Source organism: Triturus cristatus, chromosome 11 (assembly GCF_964204655.1).
Source record: "Triturus cristatus chromosome 11, aTriCri1.1, whole genome shotgun sequence".
In the NCBI taxonomy this organism is placed as follows: Eukaryota; Metazoa; Chordata; class Amphibia; order Caudata; family Salamandridae; genus Triturus; species Triturus cristatus.
The window spans coordinates 649,703,783-649,727,327 of NC_140594.1; the positions used below are offsets into that span (position 1 = coordinate 649,703,783).

At 47.7% G+C, this 23,545-nt stretch overlaps 1 protein-coding gene across 4 annotated transcripts in view; it reads left to right on the forward strand.

Annotated features, from left to right (window-relative positions):
- The window catches only part of FARP2 (FERM, ARH/RhoGEF and pleckstrin domain protein 2), a 1,344,877-nt gene that overhangs the window by 1,285,066 nt on the left and 36,266 nt on the right, over nt 1-23,545 (forward strand). For all 4 annotated transcript variants that reach the window (XR_014970597.1, XM_085634160.1, XM_085634162.1 and 1 more), the window contains one exon: nt 6,945-7,096. Coding sequence is in view for 3 of the 4 variants with exons in the window: in XM_085634160.1 (XP_085490286.1) it covers nt 6,945-7,096 (152 nt within the window). In the remaining variant the exon portion in view is untranslated. The remainder of the gene's footprint in view (nt 1-6,944; nt 7,097-23,545) is intronic.

Consider the following 23,545-nt stretch of genomic DNA (forward strand, 5'->3'; position numbering starts at 1 on the left):
TTATGCAAACCCTCTGTGAGGGCTCATGTATTGATAACCCCATCTTGTGAGTTGGCTCCTTATCTATCCGTGGTCACCAATTCTTTTCATAGGTGGCTTCTATCTAAATTTGGGTTTAACCAAATTTACATGGTATTGTGGGACGAGAAAAATTGGTGCAAGCTTGAGGAATCGTCCCCATGCAAATGCGATGGTTTCTCTAACCAGGATAATGCCCATTTTCTGTTCTTTTGTTCTTTTTATCATGAACCTCGTACCAGATATTTAAAATCAATTTTGAAGGAGCTGGGTTTTATTCAGTACAAGCCTGCGTTGTTATATTTACAGATGTTGCTCTCTCCTTTAATCATGTATTGCACTGCTAGCTTTTTGGCCGCATCTGTTAGATGCAGGAGAACAAGGTTAAGATTGGAATCACAGATGAGGATAGATACTTGAATCCACGTTTATTATTGTGTTGAGTGCAATTTGTAATGAATTTTATGTAAATAATGCCTTTTTTTATTTGCTTTTTAAACCTACCAACTGTTTAATCCTGTTTTAACTTGTTCTTAAATTATATGAGTTGCAAGATATTTGCTGTAGAATACTTTTATGATTTTAATTAATCGAATAAAGTGGATTTTGACTTGACTTGACCTTGATTGTATAGTCCGGGTACAGTGAGATACAATGATTTTCATATTGGATGGGCGCATTTTTTCAGACCTTTTGTAGCAATATATCTCAGTCCCTATAATTGAGAATGCGAGCAATCATTGTCCTTGGTGGTGCACCTGACTTCGGCCTGCCTGTTGGAATTTCGGTGAGCTCTCTCAACACAGAAGAAAGGAGACAGTCCCTCAGGTGCGATGTGGTCTCGGAACCATTGCTCCATGTACTGCGTCAAGTTGGCCTCTTCCGATCGTTTCGGCAGGCCTAGCAGGCGGACGTTATTGCGGCCCGCTCTACCTTCAGCATCCTCCGCTCTGTCCTAAAGGGTCGTTAGTTGTTTCTGCATGCAGACTAGGGCCTCCGTATTCCTTTTGTGTTGTGGCAAGATCTCCAGCAGCGTTTGTTTGTTGTCTTTGACTGTGTCCACCAGTTTCAGATGGTCTGCTTTCAAGAGGGATAGGCCCGTGGACAGGGAACCCATCTGTCATTCCAGGGACGTGCAGGACTCCCATATCTCCTGCAGGATTAAGTCCAGTTTTTCATGGACAGGTTCTTCGTTGGTTGGCGGGACGCAGCTTATTGATGAGGCTTGCGAGTTCTCTGCAGGGTCTCTCTGGGTCTGCTGTTTAGTCTGGGGTTACTCAGCATATGTTCCCTTCATGCCAATTGTCTCTGCCCTCTGCTACTGCGTGGAGTACCCCTTGGTGTCCAAATTGGGCCGCCATCTGGTCCGGCCCCCCACAGATGTCGTCTGGACCCCACTGCAGTTAGTGGTTTGCACTGTGGATACCAGTCATGCTAGCGGGAGTAGGGGAGAAGGTGAAGGCGGGGGGGGGGGTCGCTGTAAGAGAAGGGGTCCCCCCAGGTCTCAACAGCACTTTAAGTCCACAAATGTCTGTATTATTCGCCGGCTGGCCACACCGCAATCTAGAAGTCCAAACTTGAAGTTGTGGCACTATGGTGGGCAGCGCAAACACACACAGTGGCGCTCGGTCATCATTGCGGGCAGCTCTGGTCCTCTCAGTCAGGCAACACCACCCCGCCACATCAGCGGCCCTCACCTGCTCTACACAGGAAAAAGTCGTCACAGCCTCAGCCTGACGTGCAGTGCCGTCCCGGACACGTCCAGCACAGCAATTTGTCACCTGGCGGTGTATGGGCATCGTCTGTAGTGCAGTCAGAGGCAGTGCCTCGGCCCCGCAGGTAGGCTCCAAGCCACGTAGGTCCACCGGGTCCTGTGGTACTCCTAGGCCCGCGCAGGACAGGCGGTTCACCTTTAATCCTACAGCTCGCACAGTCCCGCAGCGTGTGTCCGCGCGGACCCCCGGCAGTGGTCCAACCTCAGTAGTACCGTTGTATAAGGGCAGCAGCGCCCGCGGGGGCACACCGCCCCGGGCACCGGCACTGCAGCTCGTCGTATCAGGTCCCCGCCTGTGGCGCAGTTAGGCCCCGGTGCACGCAGGCTCCCGGCCAGCAATGTCCCGTCTCGTGCTCGGAGCGGCTTTTCATGCAGCCAGTCTCGTGCCCCCATGTCACAGCGTCGGGAGAAGGGGGTAAGCATCAGTGTTTAACCCCCGGATCCTTCTATTTTGGCGGTAGTTGAGGGTCTTGCAGCAGAGCTCCGTCAGGCTGCGGCCGCCATGTTCGGCGGTTAGCCACACTCTCGATCAGGTAGCATCCATGTCGGGATTTCGGGAGTGGGACGCAATAGGTATTTCAACTTTAGGAGATGTCATGCATGGTTTAGCTCTTAAATCTTTTCAAGAACAGGCAGATTTCCAACTGCATAGGCATCAATTCTACAAAAATATTAGTTGCACCATGCTCTCACCCCCCAACTTCGGGACCTCCATGACCTATCGGAATTCAATCCATTGGAGGGCAATTTACTGACCGGGAATTTGGGTACATATAAAATCAGGCAGATCTACCAGACATTAGTGATACATGGTACAACCACACTCTCAACCTTACAACAGACCTGGCAGGGGGACATAGCCACACTTAATAACAATGATTGGACAAAGGCTTTAATGGCACCGCGTGAAGTGGCAATTTGGTCCAGACTTCGCCTTATCCAATTAAAATTCCTGCAGAGAGCTTATTTCACCAGATATCGCCTGTGGCGCATGGGTGCTATAACATCTTTGGTGTGTCTTGGATGTGAGATGAATGGGGGTACCTTCTTACACACAATATGGGAGTGCTCAGCGCTCCTGGGTTTTCGGCGGGGTGGTGACATGTCTGAAACGTGTTTTGTCATGGGAGATCCCATTTCACCCAAAACTGATCTTACTTCTTAGCACCAAAGGAATTGGTGGCAATATGTATAAAAGACTACTACTGTTGCTAGGCCTAACATTGGCAAAACAAGACATTGCAAGGCAGTGGAAAGATGTGTTGCCACCCACAGTGGGCATCTGGATGCAAGAAATTAATCACTGTATGGGCATAGAAATAGCAGTGTACCTAGCTCGGGGGTACACGCAGAAACATGCAAAAATATGGCAGCGGGTGTCGCACCACAGAGGTATAGTCTTGGCCCCGGTCCCCACAGTGGACTCCCTTATTGATTGTGAGGCTGTCTGCCAACTACAATGTGTGAGAAGTTGGCCTGGTATGTACTGTCCACTAGTTATAGTGGGCACCTTGCACCAGTCCAAACAACCCCTTATTGATGATAGGTTAAAGACAACTTTTATTGAAAGCTATCCTAGTAGTAGCTATGGAGAGCAGCCTTCAGGCTAAGTCTTGAAGGAATGTAAAGCAGCTTGTTTTACCAGTCTATAATCTCTTGAGTGGCTAGATGAAAGGAGACCACACCAGGTATATATATATATATACCATATATGTATTTATTACTAAACTCAGCCCTCTAGTCTCTTTATGAGGCTAGAGGTAAAAGCACATAATTTACACTTCAAATATTACAGTAAATTAGCACAAATACATGATCGGCCCTAGGGGTGGATCAAACCATATACTAAGAAAGTGGTATAAGAACCACAACTTAACTAGACACAAGGCCTAGAGCCTGTAGAATCGCTGGGACCCCAAGGAACCACCCAAGCGCTGAGCACTCGCATATTGTGTGTAAGAAGGTACCTCCATTCATCTCACATCTAAGACACACCAAAGGTGACACAGGGGACCCACGGGGGCCGTGTGCAGTGTGAGAACACAGCCGCGAGCTCCTGTTAGCTTCTATGGGGAAATTTGCGGTTAGAATTTTAAAGTTTAAGGACACTTAGAGGTAGACTAGGAACAAGCCTTTTTGGACTTAGATGGTTCTAGGGCCAGCACCCACAGGAGCACCGGAGGATTCGTGTTACCTCACCCAGGGAAGCCGGGTGCATAGGTGTCAAATGGTGTTGGGTCGCGTCGTCGTTTTCAATGACAGGAGATTGAAAAGTGCTGATGCCGGGAAGAGGAGAATTGTCCGAAGAGATCCAAGCCTGGATCGAAGATGTGAAGAACCTGAAAGCAGAGGGGACAGAGTCTGCGTCACTTGCCAGTGACCAGGGGCACGATAGATGAATGCCCACCGATGTTGGATGCTTCAGGTGAGAAGAGGGGAAGCTTGACTCTTCAGCCACGAGGACCCGGAGGCGTCGAGGACGACCAGGAGCTGGATTCGAGCTGTCCCACGAAGGATGTTGAGTGCTGCACATCGGTCCCTGAATTGGACACAACAAGCCTTGGCAACAGCAACCCACGCAGGAAGAGAAGAAATGCTTTGGTGCGGACCAGCAAGGTCCTGGGCACTCCCCAAGTGATGGAGAGTCAGGGCACGTCTGGAGCAACCAGGGAAGCCCAATGGAAGTAAGAGTTGCCTTCACAGGGACACACCAGTCGGCGGACCAGGGATCGCGAATGAGCCTCGGGCGAACACACAAAGGGCGGGGTCATGGAACACTCGAGGAGTGCAGGCCAGCAATCTTCGGTAGAAAAGGTGCTCGAGGCTTGAGCTACAAGTAACCCAATGCACAGCCTCAAAGGACGTCGACAAGCTGATGCACTTGCAAATGTGCGCGGTGACCAGGAGGTCCGGTTCCACATTACCCACGACAGCTACGGGTCTCAGCTTTGCTCGGGAAAGTCTGGAAATCCACCTTCTGTGATGCAATTACTTTGGAGTCCGGCGGGAGCTTTGGAGATGCACACCGGTAAGATGCTTTGTTGGTGCCTGCCAAGCAGGGGAGTAACTCCTGTACTCCAAGGGAGATTCTTCAGTTATCTGGCGTCGTGCAGATCGTCAAAGTTCCAGGATTCAGTTTCAGAGTTTCGTCCAAGGATATCTAAAGTTCTGGTTGCAGAGGTTCCTTCTTTATACCCAAGGAAGGGGTTGGACTAACTCAGGGGACCCACCTATGGGAGTGTTTGGAAAGAGGGGTGGCTACACCCATTTCGTTTGTCCAGTTTCGCGCCAGAGCGGGGCTGGTAGCCCCTGCAACCGGTTTGAACTGTACTGTGCCCCTAATCTGCTGATGAGGGGGTTCCTCTGGACAGGGGGCCCTTTGTGGTCCAGTGACCTCCCTGCCCTCTGCAGCCCTGGGCTGACTGAGGCAGGGTAGAGAGGGGCAGGTTACCTGCTCCAGACTTGGTACCACCTTGGAAGGGTCCCCTGCCATCAGAGGGGTTGCCAGGACAGGCGTGACTACCTCTGGGGCAGTTCCTGCACTAGGGGTAGGATCAGCTCCCTGAGGAGGCTGACCCTTACCTATAGTCTGGGGGGGAGAAGACTTTTCTTCAACCCTTGTGCTCTCTTGTGGAGGAGAGTGGGCCATTCTTGCAGGCTCCATCACTCCAAAATTTCCCTGGGGTTGGGCCATCACAGCCCCACTAACTCTCCCAGGGAGGCCTAACATTCTTAAATGGGCCTGAATTTCAACTTCAGCCCAGGCTGAAATTTCCATGGTGACACTAGCCCCTGTGTCCCTGGATACCAAAGCTTTTTGACCATTGATTAAGGGCTCCTGTCTGTACTTGTCCAAAGGATTAGGACCCATAGTAAAAGTGGCAAATCCCATACCACCATCACAGACTAAGGAGGCTTGTGAGGGGGACCTGTCTAAACTAGGGCCCACCTCTGTTCCCCATGAGAATGCACCTAACTTTTTTTGTGCAATACTACCGCCTGGGGGATTTCTACTAGTAGTACCAGGAGGAGTGGTAGTAATAGTTGGAGGAACATTTTCTTTATTGCCAATCCTGGGCCAACTGGGATCAGTTTTCCAGTGGCCAGGCTTTTTGCAAACATAGCAATATAGTTTCTTTTCAGGAGAGGAAGGAGTTTGGGACCCACACCCAGAAGACGACTTTTGGGGCCCTGTAGGGGACTTATCTTTAGATGTATCCCTACCTTTCTCTTGGGGCTTGGTAGAAATTTTCTTCTGGTCTCCACCCTGATTATTAGGCCTTACCCTGGTTCTGACCCATTTGTCTGCCTTCTTTCCCAATTCTTGGGGAGAGGTCAGATTAGAGTCCACTAGGTACTGGTGCAAAAGCTGGTTTTGACCATTATTAAATTGTCTACCTTAGTCTTGCAAACTGTAGAAGTTTAGGTATGAAAGGTGCCCCAGCTCAGCATCCTTAGAGCTTGACCAATATCTTTTTTTTTTATACTCGCTCAATTCTAAGGAGGGGCTGGACAGTGCTGTTGTTGGTGTCCACGTTCTACTCTACAGGTCGTTAAGCTACGTAAATGTTTCCCTGCTTAATTGAGGCATTGCATCCGCTCCAGCTATTCCCATAGGCCCCGGCTCACTCACTACTGCCTCTGATCAGTCGGAAAAGAGAGCTCTTGCCCAGAGTACTCATGTCAAGCATTCACTTCTGGGCTCAGCTAGCTCCAGCTACAAACAATCAATTACCTGGATTTAAAGTACTGAGGGGCACTATTTAGATAGTATTGCTTGGTTTAGTTAAAAAAAAAAAAACAGAATTGTTGTGAAATTGATTGTCACAGTGCCATGAATATAAATTGTGAAAAAACATATTGATCTTTTGTTGAGTATCACACAAAAACAGAGTTCGCATTTCAGGTTAGTAACTTTCTCCCTTTGTTTTTTTGCCCGTTGTTGTGGATTTATTGATCTATGTATAGCTTCACCAGTGGGCGCTCCGAGTGATCGTTTTGAAAGAGGCATGCCAGTTCTGCTTGGGTGGCCATAGTAACTAATATGTCTGCAGAATCTTCACAGTTTTGCAATACTCAACAGTCATATAGCTGCCTTAAAGTGTTCTCTCTGTTTCAACAGGTGTTCATCATACTTTTCTAACTTTTTCAGGATGATTACCCACTGGCCAGCCTCCCACTGCTGGGGTACACTGTCTGCACCCCCACCGACTCTGACAACATTCTGAAGGATTATGTGTTCAAGCTGCAGTTCAAGTCCCATGTCTATTTCTTCCGAGCAGAGAGCGAATACACCTTTGAGCGGTGAGTGATACTTTGGGGCAGTGCAGAAGCGCAGGTCTGCCTTTATCTGGATGGGACACTGTTTCTAGACACAGAACACTGTGTAGCTGCACACATGGCGCAATGTTGGCGTTCAGGGCACTTGTAAGAACTCCAACGTGCTCAACACACAGAGAGCGGCCATCAGGACCATAACAAGGATTTATGACACACAGGAAACGGCCATCAGGAACATAGCGGGGATTTACTGACACACAGGGAGCGGCCATCAGGAACATAACGGGGATTTACTGACACACAGGGAGCAGCCATCAGGAACATAACAGAGATTTATTACACACAGGGAGCGGCCATCAGGAACATAACGGGGATTTACTGACACACAAGGAGCGGCCATCATGAACATAAGAGGGATTTACTGACACACAGGGAGCGGCCATTAGGAATATAACTGAGATTTACTGACACATAGGGAGCGGCCATTAGGAACATAACAGGGATTTACTGACACAGGGAGCGGCCATCAGGAACATAAAAGGTATTTACTGATACACACAAGCAGCCATCAGGAACATATCAGGGATTTACTGACACACAGGGAGCCGCCATCAGGAACATATCAGGGATTTACTAACACACAGGGAGCGGCCATCAGGAACATAGCGGGGATTTACTGACACACAGGGAGCAGCCATTATGAACATAACGGGGATTTACTGACACACAGGGAGCGGCCATCAGGAACTTAACAGGTATTTATGGCACACAGGGAGCGACCATCAGGAACATAACAGGTATTTACTGACACACAGGGAGCGGACATCAGGAACATAACGGGGATTTACTCAATCACATTGAGCGGCCATCTGGAATATAATGGGGATTTACTGACACACAGGGAGCGGGCATCAGGAACATAATGCGGATTTACTGACACACAGGGAGCGGGAAGCGACCATCAGGAACATAACAGGGATTTACTGACACACAGGGAGCAGCCATCAGGAACATAACGGGGATTCACTGACACACACGGAGCGGCCATCAGGAACATAACAGGGTTTAACTGACACACAGGGAGTGGCCGCCAGGAACATAACGGGGATCTACTGACACACAGGAAGTGGCCATCAGGAACATAAATGAGATTTATGACACACAGGGAGCGGCCATCAGGAACATAACAGGGATTTACTGACACACAGGGAGTGAGGAGTGGCCATCAGGAACATAACAGGGATTTTCTGACACACAGGGAGTGGAGAGCGGCCATTGGGAACATAACCGGGATTTACTGACACACAGGGAGCGGCCATCAGGAACATAACAGGGATTTACTGACACACAGGGAGCGGGGTGCGGCCATCAGAACATAATGGGGATTTACTGACTCACAGGGAGCGGCCATTATGAACATAATGGGGATTTAGTAACACACAGGGAGCGGCCATCAGGAACATAACTGGGATTTAGTGACTCGCAGGGAGCGCCCATCAGGAACATAATGGGGATTTACTGAATCACAGGGAGCGGCCATCAGGGACATGACGGGGATTTACTGACACAAAGGGAGCGGCCGTCAGGAACGTAACAGGTATTTACTGACACACAAGGAGCGGCCATCGGGAACGTAACGGGTACTTACTGACACACAGGGTGCGAGCAACAGGAACATTATGGGGATTTACTGACACACAGGGAGCAGCCATCGGGAACATTACCAGGATTAACTGACACACAGGAAGCGGCCACTAGGGACTTAACGGGGATTTACTTACACATAGGGAGCGGCCACCAGGGACATAACAGGGATTTACTGACACACAGGGAGCGGCCATTATGAACATAACGGTGATTTACTGACACACAGGGAGCGGCCATCAGGAACTTAACAGGTATTTATGGCACACAGGGAGCGACCATCAGGAACATAACAGGTATTTACTGACACACAGGGAGCGGCCATCAGGAACATAACGGGGATTTACTGACACACAGGGAGCAGCCATCAGGAACATAACGGGGATTCACTGATACACAGGGAGCTGCCATCAGGAACATAACAGGGTTTAATTGACACACAGGGAGTGGCCGTCAGGAACATAATGGGGATTTACTGACACACAGGAAGTGGCCATCAGGAACATAAATGAGATTTATGACACACAGGGAGCGGCCATCAGGAACATAACAGGAATTTACTGACACACAGGGAGCGGCCGTCGGGAACATAACTGGGATTTACTGCCAGATAGTGAGCGGCCATTAGGAACATAACGGGGATTTACTGACACACGGGGAGCGGCCGTCAGGAACATAACAGGGATTTACTCAATCACAGTGAGCGGCCATCTGGAATATAATGGGGATTTACTGACACACAGGGAGCGGGCATCAGGAACATAATGGGGATTTACTGACACACAGGGAGCAGGAAGCGACCATCAGGAACATAACGGGGATTTACTGACACACAGAGAGCGGCCATCAGGAACATAACAGGGATTTACTGACACACAGGGAGTGAGGAGCGGCCATTAGGAGCATAACAGGGATTTTCTGACACACAGGGAGTGGAGAGCGGCCATTGGGAACATAACCGGGATTTACTGACACACAGGGAGCGGCCATCAGGAACATAACAGGGATTTACTGACACACAGAGAGCGGGGAGTGGCCATCAGAACATAATGGGGATTTACTGACTCACAGGGAGCGACCATTATGAACATAACAGGGATTTAGTAACACACAGGGAGCGGCCATCAGGAACATAATGGGGATTTACTGACTGGCAGGGAGCGCCCATCAGGAACATAATGGGGATTTACTGAATCACAGGGAGCGGCCATCAGGGACATAACGGGGATTTACTGACACACAGGGAGCGGCCGTCAGGAACGTAACAGGTATTTACTGACAACAGGGAGCGGGCATCGGGAACGTAACGGGGATTTACTGACACACATGGAGCCGCCATCGGTAACGTAACGGGTATTTACTGACACACAGGGTGCGGGCAACAGGAACATAACGGGGATTTACTGACACACAGGGAGCAGCCTTTGGGAACATTACCAGGATTAACTGACACACAGGAAGCGGCCACTAGGGACTTAACGGGGATTTACTTACACATAGGGAGCGGCCATCAGGGACATAACAGGGATTTACAGACACACAGGGAGCGGCCATTATGAACATAACGGGGATTTACTGACACACAGGGAGCGGCCATCAGGAACTTAACAGGTATTTATGGCACACAGGGAGCGACCATCAGGAACATAACAGGGATTTACTGACACACAGGGAGCGGCCATCGGGAACATAATGGGGATTTACTGACACACAGGGAGCAGCCATCAGGAACATAACGGGGATCCACTGACACACAGGGAGCGGCCATTATGAACATAACAGGGTTTTACTGACACACAGGGAGTGGCTGTCAGGAACATAACGGGGATTTACTGACACACACCCCGCTCCCCCCACCCCCAAATTTCCAAAAACACGGAGTATCTGTCGCGGTGGAATCCTGTCCCAGACCCCAAACGTGATGACCTATGCGGTTCCACCAATGGATCCCCCCACCCAACATCACCCAACATTACCCAAAACGTTCAGGGCGTACAATGTCTGACACCTTCCAGGGCCTGTGATGAAGACCCCAGCCCGCAGGATCCGGAGCGACCCAACAGGGAGCCACCGCCTTCGACATTGCCCTGCTGCTGAAGAAGAACAAGAGAGGATATGTCCATACGCCAAGGCAACCTCAGTCCGCAGAGCCAGACTGCCTTGGGCTCGCCAATTGGAGCGGAATCTATGGCGCCTCACAGCATTGTCCCTTCCCTGCCAACCACTCTGATGTTTGCCCTGCGAGGAGTCCGAGTCCATATGAATCGGAGAGTGTGGCTGGAGGTTATGCTTCTCATCCGTCCACGCGAATACCTCCTCCGGGGTGTCAAAGAAGAGAGTCTTGGCACTGTAGATCACTTTCATCCAGGCGGGAAACAAGAGTGCGTAGGTTCAGCTCTCGGAGCCGTCTCTTGGCCGCCACGAAGGATTGATGCTGCTGCTTGACCATTCTGGTATAGTCAGGGAAGACCATGATGGAGTGAGAATCAAAGGTCATTTTGTCTTTATGGCGCGGGTCATACCGAAGGATGGCATCTCGATAGTTGAGGAGCAGGGCGATCACTGGCCTCGGGCGCTCCCCGGGCGGCGGCTCCTTGGTCAGAGCGCGGTGAGCCCTCTCGTTCACAAAGCAGGGAGACATGGCCTCTGGTGGCAGCAGCGACTTAAGCCAATCCGAAAGGAAGTCATCCATCGACGCAGCCCTCAAGAAAACCCACCAGGCGGATATTGTTGCGGCGGGCCCTACCCTCCGCATCTTCAACCCGCAACGCCAGTTCCCGGGAGACCACGGCGACTTTGTCTACTTTCTTCTGAAGGATGGATACAGTGTCTTCTACTGTGGGGACCCTTGTCTCCGCCTCCACGATTCGTTCCACCGCCTTCGGAAGATCCTGACGAAGAAACGACACCTCGGAGCCGACTGCCCCGATCTGTGCCTCGAGAGACGTTCGCGACTGGTTGATCGCCACAAGCAACGTCGATGTGTCTGAGGACAGGCCCTCAGCAGCCTCCTTCCCAGCAGGGGCGGTGGTGTAGTGTTCCATGGTGTTTTGTTTGGGGGCCGCCGCACCTTGCTTGTCCTTGCCCATGGCGACTGGGGAAGCAGACGGAAGGGGCCCGCACTGGGTCGGCCACCGCAGAGAGTAGATATGTAGGGGGAGGCCGATAGCGGGTAGTCATTAGAGGCGAGAGTCACTCAGCCCCAGGTCCGAGCTCAGGGTGCCTCCTGGCGCCTCCAGCATTCGCTCCCACGGGAACCCCAGGCAGCACACAGGAGATGCCCTCCAAGGCCCCATGCGATCCGGAAAGGGCCCGCTGCCAGAGCCCAGGCGCAGCAGAATGGAGTCCCTCCTGGGGAGAGGGCAACAGCAGACGGTGTAGTCCGGACACACACAGCCCCAAGTCTGCGCGCAATCTGCAGGGCCGACCCAAGTCCACAGGCCCCACGTCGCACCACCCCCATCTGGGAAGCGGGGTGCAGAGAGTAGCAACAGGTCACCACACAACAGAGTCCTGTCGCAGGACAGGCCACTCACCGGCAAGGCTCCGAATCCACATGCAGCACCAGCACCCCAGCAGAGAGGCGGCCGCTTCACCGATGTCCACACAGGCAGGACGCGGATAGTCACAGCCGCAGACCCAGGCCTCCTGGCGCACCCCCACATGGTCTCACCCGCAGTAGGGGGATCCGTAGCCCCAGGAAAGGACGCTCGGTCCCAGATGGCGCACAGGGCAGTCTAGGCGATGCAGGCAGCCTCCAAGCGCCGGGCCCCAATCGGAGCCCACCCGGCCCGGAGCCTCCAACGCTGGCGCCGATCATACAATTGACATTTAGTATGACATGGTCACCTCAAGTGCTATTGTTCACATCTTCAGGTTAACAATCCCCTCCTCCTACCCCTCCCCCCTTTTCCCTGGCGTGCCATGGCAGGGTCTGCTACTAGGTAGACAATGGTGTATTGACATTGTTCCTTGTTGTGTGATGGCAAGTATATCGGGGGATGTATCATTATTTGTTACTACTGTCTCCCGAGATATGAAATAGATTACATGTACACATTCTGGAGAGGGTTATTCGTTGCTACGAATCCATTCAATCCGGAGCCTGGAATCTCAGGGCTCATGCAGCTGTTCCTCAGATATTGGATGGTCCGGTTGTTTCGGGTCTACTACTATTGCTTCCCATGCCGTAGCAGCCTCAAGGGATCTCTAGCCTCTCTTAGTCGTACTGCCCCTTCATCGTCTGCCCATTGTAGGAGTTCCCTTCTCCATCCCTCCACACTGGGACTTCTCTGTGCCTTCCAGTTCTGGGCTATCTCCCTTTTTACCAAGAGAAGCCCCAGGTCTTGAAGGCGCCTGTTACTTTATTTTTGGGTGTATGTGGAAACCAGTGGAGTAGGCAATGTCCTGATGTGCAATGAGCCTCCCTCCCTATTAATTCAGTCAATGTGTCCGTCACCATCTTCCAGAATATGCTCAGCTCTGGGCAGCTCCAAAACATGTGGAGTAATTCAGACTCAATTCACCACAGCAGGGAAATAAAGCTCTGTCGTCGGCAAATGTCGGTTTATCCTTCCTGGCGTGAGATATGTCCTATGAAGCACATAGAAATTAATCAACTTAAATCGGGCATTTGTGGCGATTTTAGGAACTCGACATAGGATTCTCTCCCAGGCTTTCTCATCTATGGGGGTCCCTAAGTCTTCCTCCCAGTGTGTCCGTAATTTGACTAGTGCGGGCAGTCCCATTCTGTGGAGCCGCCGATATAGACATGTGATTGCCTTGTATGTGCCTGCGGATGACACTACATATTGGCACCTCTACATTAGTGGGGGCTCTGAGAGTCCCGAACTCCAGTGTTAATGGATCACAGTGGTGAGTGCTCTGTGCAATAGGAAGTGCCCGTGTGGTATCTCGTATCTCTCCCTAAATTCTTCAAATGAGAGCAATGAGCCTTCCTCATATAAAGTCCCTATTGTAGTCAGCCCTGCTGCCGTCCGTGAAACATCCATTACCACGCGGGCATTGCATCGCAATGCCTTTACATCGCGGGTATTACAACGCAAGTCGTTACAACGACTTGCGCTAGATGGCGCTCTAACCTAAGGAATAGTATGATTTATTATTCCAACACTTTCCCTACTGTACGTAGACTGGTGTTGGAATAGTAAAGCATACTATTCCTAAGTCCTGCGCCCTCCAGCGCAAGTCGTTGTTAAAACTGCTATGTAATGTTCTGCAATCATTTTGATCGCATTGTAACGTCACATATTCCTGCCATCCACTCCCTGAGTCTGCTCCAATTGCCCCCTTGCAAGAGTTCAGTAAGAAACTCCAATGGTATCTCCGGTGCGTAAGGTCGCCTAGTTTCAGATCTCTGGAGGCACTGAATCCAGCATTTATGAAGTACCTGAAAATCTGCACCCCCTTCCGCTCTCGCGAAAGATATTCGTAATATTAATCGTGCCAGTTGTCGGAGATCTGGATTGTAGTTCCCCAGGTTTCCCACTTGCCGACTTCTATCCGCCACCCACTGTGTAATCCACTGAAGCTGGGCTGCCAGATAATAACTTTCGAAGTCCAGAAGAGATAGCCCACCCGCTGTAGTAGGTCTCTGCATCTTGGAACGTGCCACCCTTCACCTGCCTGGTCCCCAAATGAAACCTATTGTTAGCTATCTTATTCCTCAAAACATACTTGCTGGTATCCACAATGAGAAGTACAGCAGTTTTGGTTAAGCCACCATTTTTAGTAGGACAACTCTACCTATCGCAGTATCACAGAGAGAGGCTAGGAAGCCTAGAACTCCATACTTGTTTTCAATCCCCTGATTGCCTTCCCAATATTACCTTCCAGGCTATCAGATGGGTCATGATATACCCTTACCCCAAGATATGAGAGGCACCTGAGTTCCCACATTACATCATGTATTTCGTATGGGCAGGCCCTGCCAACTAGCATCGGGAACAAAGACTTCTTCTGCCAACTGACCAGTTAGCCCGAGATTCTACAGAGGTGCTTGAGCAGATCCTTTACTCCGGCAATGCCCTCTCTCGCGGTCTAGAGGAAGAGAAGGAGATTGTCTGTGTATAATGCTATATGATGGTATTCTCCGAGTACCTCCAAGCCTCTATAGTGGGTCCCCATTTATAGCATTGCACCCCAAGGGTTCCATGGCCAGTGCAAATAGGAGGGGCAACAGAGGGTACCCCTGTCGCGTACCTCTGTTCACTCGATAGCTATCAGAGATAATACGCCCAGTCTTCATCCTAGCCACAGAGTTTGTATAGAGCAGTTTGGTCCACTCCAAAAACCTCTGCCCCAGCCTAAATCTCAACATGACCCTGTAAAGGTAAGGCCACTCTAAACTATCAAAGGCCTTCTCCATATCCACTGCAGTAACTGTGGCGTCCTCTCTGTAATAGGAGTTCACCTCTAATATTCGCAGGAGTCTCCGCACATTAATGGCCGTGTTACGGCCAGGTATGAACCCCACCTGATCCCTGTGAACCAGGGTCACCATATGCGGGAGAATCCGCGTGGCTAGGATTCTACTTAAGATCTTATAGTCTATGTTTAACATTGATAATGGTCGGTATACTGTCTTATCAAAGGCCAAATTGCCTGGTTTTAGCAGGGGCACCACTAGGGCCTCCCGTGTGGTGACAGGAAGTTTACCGCCCTCTCTTGCAGAGTTGTACAGTGTCACTCACAGGGTTCCTACTTCCTCCACATATGTTGAATAGAACTCCACTAGTAGTCCATCTGTGCCTGGAGTCTTGTTCCTGGCCGTAGGTTCAATAGCTCCCCTAACGTCTGGGAGCACAGTATCTTCCCCAAAAGTGTCTGAATCTTCGACCGATATTGTCGGTAAAGTTATGAGTCCTAAAAAAGCCTCCATGTCCTCCTTCGTGCATGTTACCTTGCTTTGATACAGGGGAGCATAATAATCTCCAAATGTTCGGTTGATGTCATGCTGCCTACATATTATGGGGGCGTTCCCATCCCTGAGTTCTAAGATTACAAAGCCTCTCTTAGCCAGGTTGGCTAGCCACGCCAGAAGAGCCCCAGTGCGGTCTCTCTTGCAATGCGCTTTGATCATATAATTTCTGTAGTTTAAAGATCTCAACCTTTTGACTTGCTCTGCGACCATCTCTCTGGCTTCCACTAGTGGTTCTTGGGTTTCCCGATGCCCAGGTCTATGCTGCTCCAGGTCTCTAAGCCTCTGTTCTGCCACTAATGTTTCCTAATGTGGTCAGCGATTGTCTTGGTTAGGTACTCACTAAAATTCACTAGTTCGTGTATGTCTGGAGAACATAATATGGCATCTAACCAAATATGTAAGTCATGTAAGTGCGAGAAAAATTTGTAATCTCTTTCCCCCGGGTGGAGTACTCGCCATGAGTCAACCAGGCCCACTGGGAGTGCCATTCTTCTGGGGCTTAGCTGCTGATTTCTAGGTTGGGGAGTCTTTCAAAGATGGCTGGGACTGGTCAAGTGCTACATCTGCGATACAGTAATAGTCACTCCCCAGGAGTATCGATCCAGCGAGGTCTGGTGCCAATACCCTAGTGAGTGTTGCTAAAAATGATGTATGGTCAATATTCGGCCCTTAGAGGCTCCCTGTGGTGACATCCAGGCCACCAGCCTCCCAGTGACCACCACGTAACGCCCTCAGTGTCCACCCGGTGTCCAGTGTATTGGGACCCCTAGTCTAATCCATACCAACACCCCTCTAGCAAAAGCAGAATTGTCTGTGTAAAAGGCTTGCCCCGCCACCTACGTTGGAGTGCAGCCCCTTCCTTTGCCTTGATGTGCGTCTCTTGCAGTAGTGCAATTTGTACTCCCCTCCGTGTAAGATATGCCTACACTTTGTGTCGTTTAGACATTTTATTCATCCTCTTTACGTTCCAGAATAGGATTTTATATTCTATGGCGGGCGCCATGTGTCGGTTCGTGTCATCCTCCTCTCCTTCCTGGGGCTTTGTGTAAATCCACCTTCTCTCCCATATCGTGGTGTCTTCTTCTTGTCTCCCCCCGACCCGCCTGGCATGCCAACTCCCAACGAAAGTTTAACCAAAGAACTTGAAGTCCAACTCCCACTCCTACTCCCCAGGACAGGCATGCAAACATTTCCTATCCAAACAAGTTACCAACCAGTGACTATTCATGGGGGTGCCTGTGCAACTGCGGTCTGGGCAAGCTAGGGAGTCCCTCTTCTGCTCAGAGCCCTCCATTCCAGTTCCCCCCAATCTTCATATACAACAGGAATTCAATTCTTAGCCCCCAGCAGGGGTAAAAGAAAACAGTAACTCCCAGGTGGGCCTGGGGCACCTAAGTACGTTATGTAGCATTCTCAGGGTTGTCCGGCAGACATTATTACTCACTATCCTTAAATGATGTTGTCTGCCATGCCGGGAGTGACCTTAGGCATCTCCACTTCTAAGTCTTCTGCCGAGCTAGTATCCTTATTGTCATCAGAGTTCTCATCACCGTGCTTGCTGTTCGAAGAGCATGAGCTCTCTCCTGTGTTGCTAATCTCTGACACCGCCTGCAGCGTTCCCGTCTGGTTACTGCTATTGATTGTGCCCTTTTCTTGCTGGTTCTGCTTCTGTGGTGTAGTGGGGAGGAGTTCAAGGAGCCCCTTCCCATCTCGGAATCTGGTCTAGATTCGATCCAATTCTATGCGTCTGATTCAGCCATACTGAATCCCCTATCAATCAATAACTTTAAGGATGCATCAAAACTCTTTAAGACCATAAGAATAAGATAAAGGGATCTGACAAGTGCTTCCTCAATCTCCATCAGTGTAAAAGTCTCTCAAGTTAGGAGAGCATCTGGAGTGTCAGCCAAAAGAGCAGGGATTAGCCTCTATTTGTTGGGAAGGACTGCTTCCCTGGTACCTCCCGCCAATAAGCCCGAAGTGTCAATTTCATCAGCAGGGGGAGGGGAGCACCCACCCAAGGCGCTGTGGGGAGCCACAGGAATCAAGATAAGGGAACTAGAGAGAAAGCTTGTTCACTTGTGCCCAAGGCTTACCTTTGAGGGTCATGGTTCCAGTCGAGCGAGGGACGGAGTTGTGCCGCTATGATGTATGTAACATCGGGGAAGCCCAAACCACCTTCGGCCATTGGTCTAAAGGGGGATGCCCTTAGCACTTTCGGAGATTCCCCCCACACACAAAGTCACATATTTTGCTACGTATCTGTCATTGAGTCAATTTGTGGATGGTAAGGGGAAGGGTTTGGAAGACATATAGTAACCAAGGCATGAAGTTCATTTTAAGGCAATTAAGCCAACCTAGCTAAGAGATCTCCAGTCTTCTCACCGATATAAGTCCTTGAAAAAAGTTGAGAGCTGAACCCCTAGGTAGGTTATTGCCGACGCCTCCCATTGGAAGCCACTTCTCTGGACAGATTCCCTGAGGCTATTTAGTCGGTCTGCCACACCTATGCCCCGGGATTTGGAAACATTGATTTTGAATCCTGAAGTAGAGTTAGCTTTAAAAAAAGTGGTTCAAAATCTGCAGTCTAATTCATATTCTGAAGTCTCTAACAGTGACCTTTCCCATACGAAGAGAGAAAGCATTTTACAGGTTTCCTTTGGTAAAGAAGGCAGGAGGTTCTCGCTTCCCGTAGCAGAAAAGACTCAGTGTGAACCCCCTAAAAATGAGGAAGACCCTGTTGGGTGGCAGGCGCTCTGAATAAAAATAAATCCCTAGATTTAAATTGCGGGAATTCCTCCTAGCAGGGATATCTCCATAATATCTTGGAACGCAGCCGGCCTAAACTCCAATAAAAATAAATTCTTATTATTGAAGGATCTGAACGCGGATATAATCTGCCTACAAGAGACCTGGATCACAATGGATTGGTCCATTGAAGATCATATAGTGCTGAGCCAGCCGGCACTCCAAGTGAATAGAGGACATGCTAAAGGAGGAATCGCTATTATGCTTAGTACAAATTTTAGCTGGTCCTATAAAGAATTTTTCCATGATTCTAACTTGATTCAGGCAATTAAGTTACATCTTAAGGATTACCAGGATCATTTAGAAACACTGTTAATTGCAAACGTATACATTCCTCCAGATGCATCCCATGCACACCTATTAAAAGATCTATTTGTTTTTATTTCCTCTATTCTGGAAAGGGAAGATTGTAAGTCTATAAAGCTAGTAGGTGATATGAATGCTAACATCTCCGCACATAGTATCAGGGTATTTTCCAACACTGAAAAAAATGAAGCCCTAATAATCCCTACGGCCCAATTTCCGAATTAAAGCAGGTCAGATAAAAGGGGCACCTTATTACTTGAAGGTCTGAGAAGCTTAGATCTTATAATTGCTAATGGGAGGTTAGAAAATGATATTCCTGCAAACTATACTCATAAGGCCCCAACAGGGAATTCTATGATAGATTATTTAATAGTCTCCTCCGACTTCTTTTGTAATCTCATAAGTATGGAAGTCTTGGGATCTGATTTTAGGGATCATATGTTGATCTGTTTTAAATTTAATTATACTTGTGCTAAGGTAGGCCCGTGGAACTTTAGAGGCAGTAATGTAGGGTTTAATGTAAATGATGGTAGAATTTATTGGAACACTCAAGCAACAGTCAAAGTAAAAGCAAATTTAACAGCTCTGATAAAAAATCACCACTACTTAGGTATGCTCGAATATGATTTGTTTAAAATTGATCTTCTGGAAGTTTTTTCCCATAATATCGGTTCTTTGGCTACATTAAGTAAATCATCGCGTGTTCCAACTAAACAGAAATCTTAATATAATCCATTGCTTATTCTAAATAGGGAAATCAACAAATTGGTGAGGGCACAGTTCCTGAACGTTTCTAATGAACGTAGTAATTTAATCAACTTATTGAAGAGGAAAAGGCTGAGGAAAAAACGCTCTCTGAAGCAATTTAAGAAAGATGGTGTATGGGTGCAGTTAAAAGAGGCAGCCTCCAAAAACAACTCTAAAAAATGTTGGGAAGTAATTGCTGACTGCTGTGGTGCAAGAGTAAAATCTCTCCCCATTTCTGTTAAAAAAGAAGATTGGAAAATCCACTTGGTAGCCCTCTACGCAGCAAATACTAACTCTCCTAGTTTCCTCCCCGCTGCCCCTGACCCTTCGGTTACTCATATATCCAACTGTGTACACTCAGTGAGTGACATATTTGATTTATAAAAAAATTAGATCCTCAGGAGCAATGGGTCCAGACGAAATACCGATGACGGTAATTAAGAAAGAACCTCTTTTGTGGGCTATGTTTTTAGCCCCTCTGTTTAACTTTTGTTATTCTCAGGGGAGGACACTGCCATCGTGGTCTGGAAGTATTTTAAACCCCCTACACAAAAAGGGCCCTAGAACTTATCCGGGTAATTATAGGCAAATAGCTTTATTTGATGCAGTGGGAAAAATATTTGCTCGTAGTATTCTCGATCATCTCATGGAATGGGTCATGGAAAATAAGGTCCTCCCGATAGAACAAGCAGGTTTTAGAAAAAATCATTCCACCCTGGATAATATTACCATGTTGAAATTAATTGAGGAGAAATATACGTTATCTCGCAAATCAAATGTTTTTATGGCCTTCATAGATTTTTCTACGGCCTTTGATAAAGTAGATCAGCCGCTTCTTTGGAGGAAACTACAAAATATGGGATTGCCGCCTGCTCCCCTGTTGTCCTTAATCATCGCATTACACTCTCAAACCTGGTGTCGGGTATTAATGGGAGGAAACCAAGGATTAACATCTGTATTTCCAATAGAAAATGGTTTGAAACAAGGTTGTTTATTAGCCCTGATACTTTTTTCCTTATATTTAGCAGATTTACCCGACTGTCTTTCTATGCGAGAGGGCGATGCTCCAAAGATAGGTAGCCGTCCTTTCGCATGCCTCCTTTATGCAGACGATATTGTAGTGATGGATCTTACTCCTATAGGGCTAAACAAAAAGTTGTCATCACTACAGAAATATACAACAGTTTATTTTTTGAAGATCAATGTTTCTAAAAGTAAAATTTTAATTCTGAAAAGTGACAGAAGCAGAAAATTAAGTAAATGTAATTAGCATATTGGCCTGGAAAAGTTGGAGGTGGTTGATTCATATTTATATCTTGGGAAATTAATCGCGAGCAATATGAAGAATAAACTTCATATTGAACACAGCACCAGTAAAGCTATGTCCCACGCTACTGGTCTGCGCATTTTTTACAATACAATGGGTAGAAGGCATTTTCTACATCTACTGACAGTGTTGAAAGCAACAATTCCATCAACCTTACTTTATGCTATTGATTCAATCCCTGTAAAGAAATGGAGTTTTTTTAGAGAAGATAGAAATCCAGATTTTACGAAAATTGAGTAATTTTAATACGTTAGTTTCTTCAGCTGCTATTAGATTGGAATTTGGACTGATAAGCACCTACATTCAAGGCATTTCCAGAGTTTTACGCTGGGGATACCAGTTATAAAATAGTGAATTTTATTCACTAAGAGGTTTCATGTGTAAGGAAATTTTCGGTAGTATGGGGGAGAAATACTCTTTAAATCGAGATTTCTCTCTAGCTCTAAAATTGTTTTGTGTTCAGGAGGAATCCGTGATATCCCTCCCGCTATTAGAATTCAAATCCTTTGTAAAATACTCAAGTGGTAAGATCAGCTTTAAAAGAGATAGTGAGTTCTGTAATACTAAAGAGAGACTAAAGATAATAGCAAAGACTACTTCCCCAAAACTTCCTCAGAAATATTTAACTTGGAACTTAGATCATGGAACAAGACGCTGGTTCTCCTTATTTAGATTAAATCTCCTACCTTTAAATGATTTAACAGCACACTGGTCTCAGAATTCGAAACATAGAACAATTGTAATTTCTGTGAACTGAATATCCAGAACTTGGATCATGTTTTGTTCGTTTTTCCGGCCCTGGCCTTGCATCGCCGTCGCTGGCTTAGGCCAATGTTTTTACAAAATGGTGTTAAGAATGTAGCTTCAGCGCGCAACTTTCTTTTTAATCCTAAAAATGAAGCAGTGTGCGTAAAATTGTTTAACTTTTTTAAGGAATTTATGTATATATATTAACTGTATAATCACCAAGTGGGATATAATTTCTGAATCATTGACCTTCTTTGTAGTCGTTTTATCCTCTCCTAATTTCGAATGTATTTCGCATTGTTCTGGCTTCTACTCAAAAGGCTTTTTGTTCATCTAATTTTTAATCTTAAATTTGTAATTTTGCACATGATCCGGTTGCTTGCTATTTGCACATTTCAGGATATGCCCTGTTCTCTCATTTTTGGCTGCTATTTTCAAACTTTGATCCATGAAGGTGTTCTATGGTGTCCCGGCTGCTTCCTAATTGTTACTTCCACAACCCATGATATGCTCTGCTTCTACATTGTAGGCTGCTAAATTCAAAATTGTATCCTTTGATACTGCTGTTTCCTCATTGTTGGTTGCTAAATTCTAAATTTTATCCTTTGTTACTGCTATATGTTGAAAAATGTTGTATTCGGTCCGCCTTGTCATTCTGCATTTTTACATGGTTCTATTGTATTTTATGTATTAATTGGTATGTATCCTTCTAAGTGGACCTCATTGGAGTTCCAAAGCTTTAATAAACTGAATTGGATTTAATCCTGAAGCTTGGGAGAAATGGTCTAACTCATTAGCTCTGGGATGGGGATGTCCTGGTCAGTGATAAAGCATAGTAGGTCATCGGCAAAGAGGGCTAGTTAGTGCTCCCTGCCATCTATTGTCATGCCATGGATTGTGGGGTTGTTTTGGATCCTAGCCACTTAGGTTTTCATTGTGAAAGCAAAGACTAGGGGGGATACAGGACACCCCTATTATGTACCCCTAGTGAGCGTGATGGTAGGGGAAAAGGAGGAGTTGATTTTGAGCTTGACAGCGGGTTTCTTGAAGTTGGCCAGCTTGAAGGTTTTCATCTTGGGCCCTAGATGAACTTTGCCTAGCCCCTATGACATGTATGCCCAGTCCACCATGTTGAATGCCTTCTTGGCATCGAGAGAGAGGAGAGTCATTGCCTGCTTCTGCTGTTCTGCCACCTCCATAAGTGCCACAGCTAGCCACATATTGTCATCTGCCTGTCTATTACGGATCAAACCGGATTGCGGGGGGTCTATAAGGGTAGGCCATATGTGGTGGAGATGGGCCATAAGTATCAGTGCAAATAATATCACAACACAATTTAACAATGCAATAGGCACACGCCTATTGAAGAGCAATGTGTAGGGACTTGCCAGTTTTCAAGAGTAGAGTCACTACTCCTGATGACAAAAAGAGTTGAATACTTTCAACAATGGTTCTATTAGAAGGGAGACATAGGCCTTATAGAATGTAGCGGAATACATATCAGGGCCTGGGGCTTTACAGGATGGGAGTTTACTAATCGCTGCCTGGACCTCGTCTGGGGTAATGTCCTCTTCGAGGAGGCTCCACTCTTCACCTTTGTTCGGGAGAGTGATTGATGAGGTAATCATCTTGATATTGTTAATCAGAATTTGAGCTTGATGAAAGAGAGCTCAGTAGTAGTGGTGGAAGATAAAAATTAAATCCCCTTTCTCCTGTTGAAGGCAGCCCTCCCCATCCTAGATTTGCTTGATGTGATTGTATGTGACACGTAAGCATAGTTTGTGGGCTAGGAGCCTATCTGCCTTGTCCCCCCGTTCACAATAAGTTTGGTATTGTAGAGCAGCTTTTCGTCTGCTTCCTTTATCAATATGTGCTCGAGTTCGCCCCTGAGATGTCACAGTTCGAGCAGGGTCATATGTGATCCCCCTTATGTGTGTCTGGCCTCAGCCTG